The sequence below is a fragment of the Cuculus canorus genome, chromosome 31 (assembly GCF_017976375.1).
Source record: "Cuculus canorus isolate bCucCan1 chromosome 31, bCucCan1.pri, whole genome shotgun sequence".
Taxonomy (NCBI): domain Eukaryota; kingdom Metazoa; phylum Chordata; class Aves; order Cuculiformes; family Cuculidae; genus Cuculus; species Cuculus canorus.
The window spans coordinates 943,712-959,133 of NC_071431.1; the positions used below are offsets into that span (position 1 = coordinate 943,712).

The 15,422-nt window shown below is 57.4% G+C and overlaps 1 protein-coding gene across 1 annotated transcript in view; it reads left to right on the top strand.

Moving 5' to 3' along the window:
- The first annotated feature begins 279 nt into the window (after positions 1 to 279).
- LOC104058349 (tenascin-X-like) overlaps positions 280 to 15,422 on the top strand; it is a 39,070-nt gene continuing 23,927 nt past the window's right edge. Inside the window, exons 1-9 of the mRNA XM_054052128.1 lie at positions 280 to 384; positions 2,806 to 3,032; positions 5,146 to 5,334; positions 6,455 to 6,567; positions 7,440 to 7,593; positions 11,314 to 12,255; positions 12,334 to 12,423; positions 13,251 to 13,544; positions 14,546 to 14,842. Of these exons, the coding sequence (XP_053908103.1) occupies positions 2,819 to 3,032; positions 5,146 to 5,334; positions 6,455 to 6,567; positions 7,440 to 7,593; positions 11,314 to 12,255; positions 12,334 to 12,423; positions 13,251 to 13,544; positions 14,546 to 14,842 (2,293 nt within the window). The 5' untranslated portion in view covers positions 280 to 384; positions 2,806 to 2,818. The remainder of the gene's footprint in view (positions 385 to 2,805; positions 3,033 to 5,145; positions 5,335 to 6,454; positions 6,568 to 7,439; positions 7,594 to 11,313; positions 12,256 to 12,333; positions 12,424 to 13,250; positions 13,545 to 14,545; positions 14,843 to 15,422) is intronic.

Here is a 15,422-nt window from a genome sequence, read left to right on the forward strand (position 1 = left end):
ACTGGTTTTACTGGTGTAACTGGGCACTGTGAGGCTGCATAACTGGTCTTACTGGGAGCTGTGGGGATGGTTTACTGGTGTTACTGGTGTTGCTGGGAGCTGCCCTTGGCCAACACCACCACCCCCCCCCCTTTCCAGCTGCAGCCGCGCCCAGATGTTTGGTTGCCATGGCAACTGGTACCCCATAAACAAGGGGGGGGGGGGGTACCCGCCCGGTCCCCTGGGGGTGGCGGGGGCGGCCGTTACTGGGCGTTACTGGGGGTTACTGGGAGGGACGGGGGCGGCCGAAGGGGCTGGAGGGGAGCGGGATACTGGTGTTTACTGGGATTTACTGGTGTTTACTGGTGTTTACTGGGGTTACTGGTGCGGCTGGAGTGGTTTCAGGTGAGTGGGTTACTGGTGTTTACTGGAGTTACTGGTGCTGCTGGTGCAGCCAGAGGTGACCAGGGTTACTGGTGTTTACTGGTGTTTACTGGGGTTTACTGGTGTTTACTGGAGTTACTGGTGCTGCTGGTGCAGCCAGAGGTGACCAGGGTTACTGGTGTTTACTGGTGTTTACTGGTGTGACTGGAGCAGCTGGAGGTGAGTGGGGTTGCTGGTGTTACTGGTGTTACTGGTGTGACTGGAGCAGCTGGAGGTGAGTGGGGTTACTGGTGTTTACTGGTGTTACTGGTGTGACTGGAGCAGCTGGAGGTGAGTGGCATTGCTGGTGTTACTGGTGTAACTGGTGCAGCTGAAATGGCTGGAGGTGACCAGGTTACTGGTTTTACTGGGGTTTACTGGGGTTACTGGTGTGGCTGGAGCAGCTGGAGGTGACTGGGTTACTGGTTTTACTGGTGTTTACTGTTTTTTAGTGGTGTTTACTGGTGCTTGCTGGGGTTAGTGGAGTGGCTGGACGTGAATGAGTTACTGGTTTTACCAGCTTACTGGTCTTACTGGTCTTACTGGTGTGGCTGGAGGTGACACGTTTACTAGTTTTACTGGTGTTTACTGGGGCTTCCTGGGGTTACTGGTGCGGCTGGAGCAGCTGGAGTTGACTGGAGGTGACTGGGGTTACTGGTTTTACTTGGCTTTAGTAGTGTTTACTGGTGTTTACTGGGGTTACTGGAGCAGCTGGAATTGGCCGGAGTTACTGTTTTTACTGGTGTTACTGGTGCAGCTGGAGGTGAGTGGGGTTGCTGGCTTTACTGGTGTTGCTGCTGTGGCTGGAGAGGGTGGGGTTACTGGTTTTACTGGTGTTTACTGGTGCTTACTGGGGTTACTATTGTGCTGGAGGTGACAAGTTTACTGGTTTTACTGGGGTTTACTGGGGTTACTGGTGTGGCTGGAGTGGCTGGAGGTGACTAGTTTTACTGGGTTTATTGGTGTTTACTGGTCTTACTGGTGTTCCTGGCGTGGCAGGATCAGCCGGAGTGGCTGGAGGTGACTGGGGTTACTGGTTTTACTGGTTTTACTGTTTTTTACTGGTGTTTATTGGGGTTACTGAGCAGCTGGAATTGACTGGAGTTACTGGTTTTACTGGTGCTTACTGGTGTTACTGGTGCTTACTGGTGTTACTGGTGCAGCTGGAGCGCCTGGAGGTGACTAGGTTACTGGTCTTACTGGGTTTACTGGTCCTTACTGGGATGACTGGTGTTACTGGTTTGGCTGGAGGTGACTGGGTTACTGGTTGTACTGCTGTTTACTGGTCTTACTGGAGCTGCTGGTGTTCCTGGAAGTGACTGGGGTTACTGGTTTTACTGGTTTCACTGCTGGTTACTGGGGTTACTGGGGGCGCTGGTGCTGGGGCCACGCAAGGGCCATCATGGTGACCGTGGGTCACAGTGTCCGTCTGTCCCCTTGATGTCCCTTACGGGCATCCATATGTCCCCTGCGTGTCCGTCTGTCCCTCACTGCTGTCCATCTGTCCCTTGGGTGTTCCTTACTGATGTCCATGTGTCCCCACACGTGTCCGTCTGTCCCCTGGATGTCCCCACAGGTGCTCCCATGCCCCCACGCTTGTCCGTCTGTCCCTACCACTGTCTCTCACCACTGTCTGGATGTCCCTTATTGATGTCCCCATCTCCCTAGCATGTCCGTCTGTCCCCTTGATGTCCCTTACGGGCATCCACATGTCCCCTGCGTGTCCATCTGTCCCTCACCGCTGTCCATCTGTCCCTTGGGTGTCCCTTACTGATGTCCATGTGTCCCCACACGTGTCCCCAACGTGTCCATCTGTCCCTTGGGTGTTCCTTACTGATGTCCATGTGTCCCCACACGTGTCCGTCTGTCCCCTGGGTGTCCCTACAAGTGCTCTCGTGTCCCCACACTGTCCGTCTGTCCCTACCACGGTCTCTCACCACTGTCTGGATGTCCCTTATTGATGTCCCCATCTCCCTAGCATGTCCGTCTGTCCCCTTGATGTCCCTTACGGGCATCCACATATCCCCTGCATGTCCATCTGTCCCTCACCGCTGTCCATCTGTCCCTTGGGTGTCCCTTACTGATGTCCATGTGTCCCCACACATGTCCCCAATGTGTCTGTCTGTCTCCTTGGTGGCCCTTGCAGGTGTCCACTTGTCCCCTGCATGTCCGTCTGTCCCCACCGCTGTCCATCTGTCCCCTGGGTGCCCCTTATGATATCCCCGTATCCTATCATGTGTCTGTCTGTCCTCTTCGGTGCCCATTAGGAGTGTCCATCCGTCCTCTGGGTGTCCATCTGTCCCTTGCCGATGTCCCTATGTCCCCTGGGTGTCCCCACATGTGTCCATCTGTCCCCTGAGTGTCCCTTGCTGATGTCCCCACGCGTGTCCATCTGTCCCACAGGTCCCTCCAGACGATGCCCCCCGTGCTGCCGCTGCTGCTGGTGGCACTGGCACTGGGGGGGGACACAGGGAACTCACTGGTGTCCCCTCCCGTGTCCCCTCCCGTGTCCCAGCGCTGCGGGGCGGCAGCTCTGGTGGCCGTGCTGGCGCGGCTTCGGGAGCTGGAGGAGCAGGTGAAGGCACTGCAGGGACGTTGTGGGGACATGGAGGGACCCCAGGCTGGCACCGGTAACGGGGGACATCGGGAACGTGGGGGGCACGGGGGACTTTGGAGGATGTGGGGGACACGGGACCATGGAGAACGTGGAGAACGTGGAGAACACGGAGAACATGGGGACATTGGGAACAGGGGGACATGGAGGACATGGGGACATTGGGAACAGGAGGACATGGAGGACATGGGGACATTGGGAACAGGGGGACATGGAGGACATGGGGACATTGGGGGACTACAGGCTGACACTGGAAATGGGGGACACCAGGGACGTGGGGGACTTGGAGGACTTTGGGGGATATGAGGGACAAGCGGCCATGGAGAACATGGGGACATGGAGAAGATGGGGACATTGGGAACAGGGGGACATGGAGGACATGGGGACATTGGGGGACCACAGGCTGACACTGGAAATGGGGTACACCAGGGACATGGGGGACTTGGAGAACTTTGGGGGATATGAGGGACAAGCGGCCATGGAGAACATGGGGACATGGAGGACATGAGGACATGGGGACATTGGGGACATGGGGACATGGAAGACATAGGGATGTTGGGAGACCACAGGCTGGCACTGGAAATGGGAGACACCAGGGACATGGGGGACTTGGGGGACTTTGGGGGACTTTGGGGGATATGACGGACAAGGGGCCATGGAGAACATGGAGAACACGGAGAACATGGGGATATTGGGAACAGGGGGATATGGAGGACATGGGGACATGGGGGGACCACAGGCTGACACTGGAAATGGGGGACACCAGGGACATGGGGGACTTGGGGGACTTTGGGGGATATGAGGGACATGGGGCCATGGAGAACATGGGGACATGGAGGACGTGAGGACATGGGGACATTGGGGGACCACAAGATGGCACTGGAAATGGGGGACACCAGGGACATGGGGGACTTTGGGGAATGTGGGGGCCATGGAGAACATGGAGAACATGGGGACATTGGGAACATGGGGACATGGAGGACATGGGGATATTGGGAGACCACAGGCTGACACTGGAAATGGGGGACACCAGGGACATGGGGGACTTGGGGGACTTTGGGGGATATGAGGGACACGGGGCCATGGAGAAGATGGGGACATTGGGAACAGGGGGACATGGAGGACATGGGGACATTGGGGGACCACAGGCTGGCACTGGAAATGGGGGGCACTGGGGACATGGGGGAATTGGAGGACTTTGGGGGATGTGGGGGCCGTGGGGGCATGGAGAACATGGGGATATGGGGACATGGGAACATGGAGGACATGGGGATATTGGGAACAGGGGGATATGGAGGACATGGGGACATTGGGGGACCACAGGCTGACATTGGAAATGGGGGACACCAGGGACATGGGGGACTTGGAGAACTTTGGGGGAGATGAGGGACAAGGGGCCATGGAGAACATGGGGACATGGAGGATGTGAGGACATGGGGACATGGAGGACATGAGGACATGGGGACATTGGGGACATGGGGGACTTTGGGGAATGTGGGGGCCATGGAGAACATGGGGACATTGGGAACATGGGGACATGGAGGACATGGGGATATTGGGAGACCACAGGCTGACACTGGAAATGGGGGACACCAGAGACATGGGGGACTTGGGGGACTTTGGGGGATATGGGGGACACGGGGCCATGGAGAAGATGGGGCCATTGGGAACAGGGGGACATGGAGGACATAGGGACATTGGGAGACCACAGGCTGGCACTGGAGATGGGGGACACCAGGGACATGGGGGACTTGGGGGGAGATGGGGGGACAGAGAGACCATGGAGGACATAGAGAAGATGAAGGACATGGGGACATTGGGGATAGGGGGACATGGAGAACACAGAGAACATGAGGACATGGGAGAGATGGGGACATCGGGGGCATTGGGATATGGAGGACATGGGGGACATCGGGCAGATGGGGGACGTTGGGGACATAGAGGACATCGCAGACATTGGGACATGAGGACATGGGGGCCATGGGGCCACAGGGCTGTGGAGGACATGGAGAATATGGGGACAGGGGGACAGGAGGACAGAGGGACAGGGAGGACATGGGGCCAGGGAGGACATGGGGACAGGGGACACAGGGGGCAAGGAGATAGGGGTCGTCGCGCTGTCCCCGCAGGCCAGACACTGTCGCAGGAGCTCTGTGTGTCCCCCGCTGTCCCCGACGATGTCCCCAAGTGTCCCCAAGGCTGCAATGACCAAGGGCGCTGCCTCGGTGGCCGCTGCCGCTGCTTCCCAGGTTTCACCGGCCCTGCCTGCGCCACTCCCGCCTGCGCCCCCGGGCGAGGGGGACCCCGCTGTCACCTTGGTATGGCCACCGTGTCCCCAAGGGCCACCAAAGGTCCCCAAGGGTCCCCAAAGGTCCCCAAGGGTCTCTGAAGGTCCTCATCCCAGTGCTCCCAATACCCCCCAGTGCTCCCTACCCAACCATCCTGAGCCTTGATACCACCTCCCTGTGTCCCCAAGTGTCCCCAAGGGCTGCCAAAGGTCACCAAGGGTCACCAATATCCCCAAATGTCCCTAAAGGTCTCCAAATGTCCCCATCCCAGTGCTCCCAGTACCTCCCAGTGCTCATTTCCCAGTCACAGCGAGCCCTGATGCCACCTTGATGTGTCCCCAAATGCCCTCAAGGTCCTCCAGCGTCACCAAGGGTCTCCCAATGTCCCTAAATGTCACCAAGAGTCTCCAAAGGGTCCCGTCCCAGTGCTCCCAGTAACCCCCAGTGCTCCCTCCCCAACCATCCTGAGTTCTGATGCAACCTCCCTGTGTCCCCATGCGCCCCCAAGTGCCACCCTAAATGTCACCAAGGCTCTCCAAAAGTCCCCATCCCAGTGCTCCCAGTATCCCTCATGCTTCTTTCCCAACCATCCTGAGCCCTGATGTCACCTCCCTGTGTCCCCAAGCGTCCCATGGGTTCCTTGTCCCCATAGTGTCCCAATCCCCATGGTGTCCTCATCCCCAAGGTGTCCCCATCCCATGGGACCCTTCTCCCCATGGTGTTTCCACCCCATGGCTTCCCTGTCTCCATGGTGTCCCCATCCCCAAGGTCTCCCCATCCCCAAGTTGTCCCCACCCCATAGGTTCATCGTCCCATGTCCACATGGTGTCCCCGCCCCATGGGTTCCCTGTCCCCTTGGTGTCCCCATGGTGTCCCCATCCCATGGATTCCCCACCTCCATGGGTTCCCCACCCCATGTCCCCAAGGTGTCCTCATCTCATGGGTTCCCCATCCCCAGTGTCCCCATGGTGTCCTCATCCCATGGGTTCCCTGTCCCCATAGTGTCCCCACGGTGTTCCCCTCCCCATGATGTCCCAATCCCATGGGTTCTCTGTCTCCATATTGTCCCCATCCCATGGGTTCCCCATCCCATGGTGACCCCAGGGTGTCCCCATGGGTGGCACCTGCTGACGGATCCGTGTCCCCACAGAGATCCCCTCAGTGAAGCCGCGCTTGGCTGCTCGCAACCAGACATCCTTCCGTGTCACCTGGCCGCAGCCACCAACACCTGTAGATGGCTACCAGGTGGCCCTCATCCCCCTGGTGAGCTGGGGATGGGGACAGGGGTGGGGACGGGTCCCCAGTGCCACCATGGTGGTGGCCACAACGTGATCTTCACCTCCAGGATGAGGTGACATCCAGGACCACCCACTGCTGCCATGTGGGGGACACCATGAATGTCCTCTCGTGGTGTCCTCAACGTGTTCCCAATGCATCCTATGTCCCCATGATGAGCAATGGTGGGGTCACTCACCTTCTTCCTGGCTTAGAGATGGGTCCCACCATGATGTTTCATTCATGGTGGACCCCAATGTGTCCCCGTGGTTTCCCCAGTGCATCTTTGTCCCCAAGATGAGCCATGGTGATGCCTGTCTTAGGGATGAGTCCCACCATGGTGTCCCCCCGTGGTGTCCCCAATGCATCTCTTGTCCCCATGTTGATGTCACCCATTTTTGCTTGCAATGGGTCCCACCATGGTGCCCTTAGTGTGTCCCTACCACATTCATTGTTCCCAAGATGAGCCATGGTGGTGTCATCCTTTGGTTGCTTGGCTTAGGAATGAGTTCCACCACGATGTCCTTCCATGATATCCCACTATGGTGTCCCCCCATGGTGTCCCCAACCTGTCCTTGTCCCCAGGATGAGCCACGGTGATGTCACCTATCTTCTGCTTGGCTTAGAGATGGGTCCCACCATGGTGTCCCCAATGCATCCCTTGTCCCCAGGATGAGCCATGGTGGTATCACCCACCTTCTGCTTGGGATGGGTCCCATCATGGTGTCCCCAATGTGTCCCCACCACATCCCTTGTCCCCAGGATGAGCCATGGTGGTGTCACCCATCGGTTGCTTGGCTTAGGGATGAGTCCCATCATGGTGTTCCCTCATGGTGTCCCCAATGTGTCCTTGTTCCCAGGATGAGCCAGCGGCGATGACCACCCATGAGCTGCCCGGCTCTGCTGTCACATTTGAGGTGACAGGACTGTCACCTGGCCACACCTTCGAGGTCTTCATCCAACCCCAGAGGGAGAAGCACCTTGGGGCGCCCGGCACCCTACGCGTCCGCACCCGTAGGTGCCACCTGCTTGGCATGGGGACCACGACGGGACAGGGACACCACGGGGATGGGAAGAGCATGGAGATGGCAATGGGTTGGGGACAGGGGTAGGGACAACATGGGGATGGCAACAGGTGTCGAGATGGACGTAGGGATGGGGACAAAACGGAGATGGCGATGAAGATGAGCATGGGGACAGGGATGGGGACAGCATGGAGATGGCAATGGGTGTGGAGATGGGAACACCATGAGGATGGTGACAGGAATGAGCATTGGGACAGGGATGGGACAGTGTGGAGATGGCAGTGATGGGACGGTGTGGAGATGGCAGTGGGTGTGGACATGAGGACACCACAAGGATGGCGACAGGGATGGGGACAGCATGGAGATGACGTGGGGAGGGGGATGGAGGTGACACAGGGATGAGGGTGGCATTGGGGAAGGGGACATCACAGGATGGGGACGGGGACAGCGATGGGGACAACATGAAGATGACAGCAGGGATGAACATGGGGACACGAATGGAGACAGTGATGGGTGTGGACATGGAGACACCACCAGGATGGTGACAGGGATGAGCGTGGGGATGGGACGGAGATGACCCAGGGATGAAAGTGGCATTGAGGATGGGGACATAACAAGATGGAGATGTCATAGGGATGGGCATGGGGGCAGTGATGGGGACAACAAGAAGATGACAATGGTTGTGAACATGAGGACAGCGTGGGGATGGCAGTAGAGATGGCACAAGGGTGGGGACAGGGAGGGAGACATGATGGGTGGTCATAGGCATGGGGAGAACATGGGGACACGGATGTCACATGGATGGGGACAGTGGTGGCAAGGTCATGGGTGTGGGGACAGTGATGGAGACAGGGATGGGGGCGGCAAGGGGGTGGAGACGGTGAAGAGATGGTCATGGAGACAGTGGTGGGGATGACATGGGGACAAGGATGGGAACAGGGACAGCCACGGAGATGGCATAGACGTGGGGACGGGGGTGATGTGGGGACAACATGGGGATGGGGACAGGGATGAGGAGAACAGGGATGGGATGGGATGGGGACAGCTTGGGGACAAGGACGGTGCCTGCAGCCTCTGCCCATCCCCACATGTCCATGTGTCCCCATGGGTCCACGTGTGTCCGTCTGTCCTGGTGGGTCTCTGTGCCACCAGTCTGTCCCCATGTGCCCCCATGGGTCCGTGGGTCCCCACGGCTCCGCGTGTCCTCATGGGTCCTCATGTCCCTACACGTTCCTCTGTCCCAACAGGCTCATTTGTCCCCATGGGTTCATTTATCCCGGTGGGTCCTTGTGTCCCCGTGGTTCCATCTGTCCCCACAGGTCCTTTTGTCCTCATGGATCCACGTGTCCCCATGGGTCCACATGTCCCCATGGGTCTGTCTATCCCCATGGGTCCATGTGTCCCCATGGGTCTGTGTGTCGCTGTGGGTCAATCTGTCCCCATGGACTTATTTGTCCCTATGGGTTCATGTGTCCCCATGGGTCCGTGTGTCCTTGTAGGTCCATGTGTCCCCACGTCTTCCTCTGTCCCCGTGGATTTGTTTGACACAGTTCCTCACAGCATTCTGCTTAGGAAACTGGTTGCCTCTGGCCTGGACAGGCGCATCCTCTCCTGGCTGGAAAAATGGTTGGATGGCCGGGCCCAAAGAGTGGTGATCAATGGAGTTCTCTCCAGCTGGAGACCGGTCACCAGTGGTGTCCCCAGGGCTCAGTGCCGGGTCCTGTTCAATGTCTTTATCAATGGATGAAGGCGTGAGCGCACTCTTAGCGAGTTTGCAGACGACACCAAGCTGCGAGGACGTGCCGATCTACTGGAGGGGGTTGAGGTTCTCCAGAGGGATCTGAAGAGGCTGAATTGATGGACCAAGACCAGCAGCATGAGGTTTAACAAGGCCAAATGACAGGTCCTGCACTTGGGGCACAACAACCCTATGTGGCTACAGACCAAGGGAAGAGTGGCTGGAGAGCTGCCTGGAGGAGAAGGACCTGGGATCTTGATTGACAGCGACAGAAGATGAGCCAGCAGTGGCCAAGAGGGCCAACGGCATCTTGGCTTGGATCAGAAACGGCGTGACCAGCAGGTCCAGGGAGGGAATTCTTGCTCTAGACTCGGCACCGGTGATGCCACACCTCGAATCCTGGGTTCAGTTCTGGGTTCCTCGCTCCAAGAAGGGTGTTGAGGCTCTGGAGTGTGTCCAGAGAAGAGCAACGAAGCTGGTGAGGGGCTGGAGAACAAGTCTGACGAAGAGCGGCTGAGGGACCTGGAGAAGAGGAGGCTGAGAGGAGACCTCATTGCTCTCTACAACTCCCTGAAAGGAGGTTGTGGAGAGGACGGTGCTGGGCTCTTCTCCCAAGTGACAGGGGACAGGACAAGAGGGAATGGCCTCAAGCTGCACCAGGGGAGGGTCAGAGTGGACATCCGGAAGAAATTTTTCACAGAAAGGGTCCTGGGGCCCTGGCAGAGGCTGCCCAGGGAGGAGGTGGAGTCCCCATCCCTGGAGGTCTTTAAAAGACGGGGAGATGAGGTGCTCATGGACATGGTTTAGTGGCAGATAGGAATGGTTGCACTCCACGATCCAAGAGGTCTTTTCCGAGCCGGTGATTCTATGATTCTATGTGTGTCCCTGTGGGTCCTTGCGTCTCCATGGGTCCATGTGTCCCCGTGGGTCTCTGATTGCCCACAGGTCTGTCTGTCCCCACAAGTCCACGTGTCCCCATGGGTCCGTGTGTCCCCATGTGTTCCTCTGTCCCCACAAGCTCATCTGTCCCTATGGATCCATCTGTCCCCAGGGTTCTGTGTGTTTCACGGGTCTATCTGTCCCCATGGGTCCACGTGTGTCTGTCTGTCTGTCCTGGTGGTTCTCTGTGCCACTAGCCAGTCCCCGTGAGTCCCAATGGGTCCGTGTGTCCCCACGGGTTCCTCTGTCCCCACGGGTTCATGTGCCCCAATGGGTCCATGTGTCCAAATGGGTCCATGTGTCTTCATGGGTCTTTGTGTCCCCATGGGCTCATCTGTCCCCATGAGTCCATGTGTCCCCATGGCTCCATCAGTCCCTGTGGATTCCTGTGTCCCTATGGCTCCGTGTGTCCCTGTGAGTTCCTTTGTCCCCATGGGTCCTTGTGTCCCCATGGGTCCACATATCCATGTGGGTCCTTGTGTCCCCGCGTGTCCATATGTCCCCATGGGCTCATCTGTCCCCAAGAGTCCATGTGCGTCTGTCTGTCCTGGTGGTTCTCTGTGCTATCAATCTGTCCCCATGCGTCCCCGTGTGTTCCCACAGGTCCATCCGTCCCTACGGACTCATGTGTCCTTATGGGTCCGTGTGTCCCCAAGTGTTCCTCTGTTCCCACTGGCTCACCTGTCCCCATGGGTCCTTGTGTCCACATGGGCTCTTTTGTCTCCATGGGTCCTTCTGTCCCCACAGGTCCTTCTGTCCTCACGGGTCCCCACGGATCCTCGTGTCCCCATGGTTCCTCTCTCCCCATGTCCCCACATCTCCTGGTGCCTCCTTCTGTTGTCTGGGCCCAGATGTCTCCAGGCTGTCCCTGTCAGTCTGTCTGTCCCAGTTTGCCCCCACGGGTGTCCCAGTCTGTCCGTACACATCCGTCTGTCCCCACCCTTCCCCACGTCCCCGGTGTGAGTCCCCAGGCTCTGGCTCATCGGGACTTTTGGGACAGGTTGCTGACTCTGGTCCCCTTTGCTCTCGCAGCGCTTGCCCAGATCCTGCCCACCCACGCGGGGTCCCCAGGGTCTTCTCAAGGTCCCCTGGGGTCCCCGGCATCACCAGTGGCCCCGGCGTCACCATCAGCCCGAGGCTCTCCGGCATCCCCAAGGTCCCCACTGTCACCGGATGCATCTTTGGGGTCATCAGGGTCTTTGGGGTCACCAGCATCCCCAGCATCTCCAAGGTTTCCAGCATCCCCAGGATCTCGAGGGTCTCCGGGGTCACCAGCATCCCCGAGGTCTCCAGTGTCACCTGCATCACCAATGTCCCCAGAGGCACCAGGATCCCCAATATCTCCAAGGTCCCCAGAGGCGCAAACATCCCCAGTGCCCCCAAAGCCACCTACATCTCCACGGTCCTCAGCGTCACCACGGTCTCCAGCATTGCCACAGTCCCCTGTGTCACCTCCACCTCCATGGTCCCCAGTAGCCCCAGCATCCCCGCTGTCCCCAGCACTCCCAAGCATCCCATCCCTGCAGGAATTTGGAGCCAAGCTCTCCTCCTACAATGGCTCCTTGCTGCAGCGTCTGGAAAGCCACCTCCGGGCTACCAACTTCCCCCTCCGGGGCAACCAAACAGTGCCAGCTGTAGCCCGTGCCATCCTCTCTTACCTTCTCCGCCGTAGCCCAGCCCTGTTGCGTCACCAGCTTCTCCTCCAGGTCCCCCATCCCAAGCCCCAGCTGATGCCAGGAGCTGCTGGTGAGGCTCTGGTGGACCTGGATGGTCTTCGGGGCCACGCGGAGACTGTGGTGATCCGTTACCGGCTCCTGGAAGAGCTGGATGGGGACGAGGGGGAGCTTCAGGTGCCGGGGGACACAGCGGTGGCCCGGGTGACAGGGCTGGTGCCAGGGGCCACGTACCGGGTGGAGGTGCACGGCGTGGTGAGGGGACAAGTCTCCAAGTCCTACACATTCCTGGTGAAGGCAGGTGGGTGACAGGGATGGAGATGGGAACGGCATTGGATGGGGACATCCCATAACCACCGTAATCCTCTTCTGGGAACAGGAGTCGGTGGCATAGAGGAGCCCCCGCTGGACTGGGAGAGTCTGTATGAGGTGGAGCTGATGGAGCCCCAAGGTGTCATAGCCAAAGCAGGTACCAACTGGTGGTCCATGGTGGCGATGAAAGGAACTCAATGTTGAGGATGACCTGGTCTTGGTAAAGGAGGTGGGGATGGTTGTGTGGGTGGAAGGAAGGAAGGAAGGAAGGAAGGAAGGAAGGAAGGAAGGAAGGAAAAAGAGCGTGGACGGTGGTTGAATGAGTGGATCATTGGATGGATGGATGGATGGATGGATGGATGGATGGATGGATGGACGGAGGGTTGGATAGAGAGAGAGGTAAGTGAGTGGATGGATGAGTGTGTAGTGGTTGGGTGGGTGAAAGGATGGATGAGTCAGGGTTGGATGGATGGATGAGTGAAAGAAGGAATAGGTGAAAGGATGGATGACTGTATGATGGTTGACTGAGTGATGGGTGGATGGGTGGGTGGATGGATGGATGGACAGTAGGACAGGTGGATGGGTATGTGGGTGCATGGAAGCTTGAATAGACAGATGGATGGATGGATGGATGGTTGGATGGGTAGATGGATGGTTGGATGGGTGGGAGGATGGAAGACTGCATTGTGGTTGAACGAGTGGATGGATGGATGGATGGATGGATGGACGGATGATGAATCGTGGTTGGATAAATATAAGGCTGGATAGGTGGAAGCCTGGAACCTTGAACGGACAAATGAGTGGACAGACATGTGAACAAACTGAAGGCCAGAAGAACAGATGATTGGATGGATAGAGCACCTGGTTGGATTATTGTGAGGGTGGTTGGGTGCTTGGATTGAAGGGTGCAGGATGAGACAGATGGGTGGATGGATTTAGCAGAAGCACTCATGGATGGATCTTCATGTGCCATTTCCACTCCAGAACCAGCCCCATCATTGGAGGAGCCACCAGCCCGGCCTCGCCTGGGAGAGCTCACAGTCTCCAAGGTCACCTCTGACTCCATTCAGCTGGAGTGGAATGTCCTCGAGGGCACCTTTGACTCCTTCACCGTGCAGTACAGGGATGCCCAAGGCCAACCTCAAGCACTTGCGGTCGATGGCAGCTCCCGTGGGGTGACCGTGCCTGGGCTCTCCCCATCACGCCGCTACAAGTTCAACCTCTATGGGGTGTGGGGTCGAAAGCGAATTGGTCTGATCTCCACCGACGCCGTCACAGGTGAGGACATCTACGTGCCCCTTCCACGTCCTCTTTGGATTTGGAGCCTCAGCATGTCCATGGTCCTTTGACCTTGAAGAATAAGTCATGAGCATCTGGCCCTTGATCTGGTGGTGGGCGTAGGTGCACGTGAGGTCAGATCCACATCTTCCATGTGGTCTTCACGCAACGGCTCCTCCAATGATACTTCAGGAGCTGGGTTCTTCTCCCAAGTTGTTTTTTCATCCTATTTCCGGGCAAAACATCTCTTTCCTGATCTTCAGGGCTTGCAGCTGGAGAAAATTCAGTGTTTTGTGCCTTGACTCAGCCTTGGGATTTCCTTTGCGTAACTCAAAGTTCAGACTCAGCTCATCCTCCTGGCTTAGGATCACAGATAGGATCACGAAATCATGAAGTTTGGAAGAGACCTCTAAGATCATCCAGTCCAACCCCATTGTGACTATGACTCAAAATGCTGCATCTACACATTCTTAGAACCCCTCCAGGGATGGAGACTCCACCACTGATTCGAGCAGCCTCTTCCAATGCTTCACCACTCTTTCCATGAAGGACATTTTCCTCATATCCAATCTAAACCTCCTGTGGCCCATCTTGAGGCCAATTCTTCTCATCCCCTCCCTTGTTCCTTTGGAGAAGAAACCAACACCCACCTCAACACAACCTTCTCTCAGGGAGCTGCAGAGACCAATGAGGTCTCCCCTCAGCCTCCTCTTCTCCAGACCAAACCCCGCTCAGTCTACTCAGCTCCAGCCCCTTCCCTTCTTCAGGTGCCCTCCAGCCCCTCAAGGTCTTTCTTGGAGTGAGGGGCACAAAATTGAACCCAGAATTCGAGGTGGAGGGAGAAAGAGGTGGAGGGGGACATGAATGAAAGGAGGGATGCTTGAGAGAGATGAGTGATGGGTGGGTGATAAGAAGGATGGAGGGACATGCACATGGATAGATGGATGGACAGATGGATGGATGTCTCCAAAGTGTTCTCCATTGCGATGTTCCTGTTACAGCTCCAGCACCACCAAAGGAGAAGGAACCCCCATCGCAGCCCATCCTGGGGGAGCTGACGGCCTCCCAGGTCACCCCCGACTCCGTCCAGCTGGAGTGGAGCGTCCCCGAGGGCACCTTTGACTCCTTCACGCTACAGTACAGGGATGCCCAAGGGCAGCCCCAGGTGGTGCCCGTGGACGGTGGTGCCCGCACGCTGACCGTGCCTGGGCTGTCCCCGTCACGCCGCTACAAGTTCAACCTCTACGGAGTGTGGGGTCGGAAGCGCCTGGGACCCATCTCCACCGACGTCGTCACAGGTGAGGGGGCTGTGGGCTCCATCCATGGTCCCTGGTGGTCCTGGGGTTGGAGTGGGGCAGGAAACTGGGCAATGGGGACATCTCTTGGGTGGTGTTTAATGGATGGATGTAGGGATGGGAACAGGGAAGAGAGGTGAGGGGGATTGGAGTGGTGGGTGGATGGATGGATGGATGGATGGATGGATGGATGGATGGATGGGATAGGATGGGATGGGTAAGTGGAAGAATGGAGGAGATGGACAGAGGAGATGGGCAAGAGAATGATTGGATGGATGGATTAGATTGTAGGGATGGATGAGATTGGATGGTTTGGTGGATAATGGATGGATGGATGGATGGATGGATGTTTGGGATGGATGGATGTTTGGAATGGTTAAGATGGGACTGGGTGCATGGGTGGATGAAGAGATAGGACTGGACAGGTGAATGAGTGGACACATGGGATTAATGGCATGGAACGTGTGATTGGAAGGTTGGTTGGATGGTTGTGTAGAGTGAAAGAGGGATGGATGGATGGATGGATGGATGGATGGATGGATGGATGTCTCCAAAATGTTCTCCATTGTGATGTTCCTGTTAC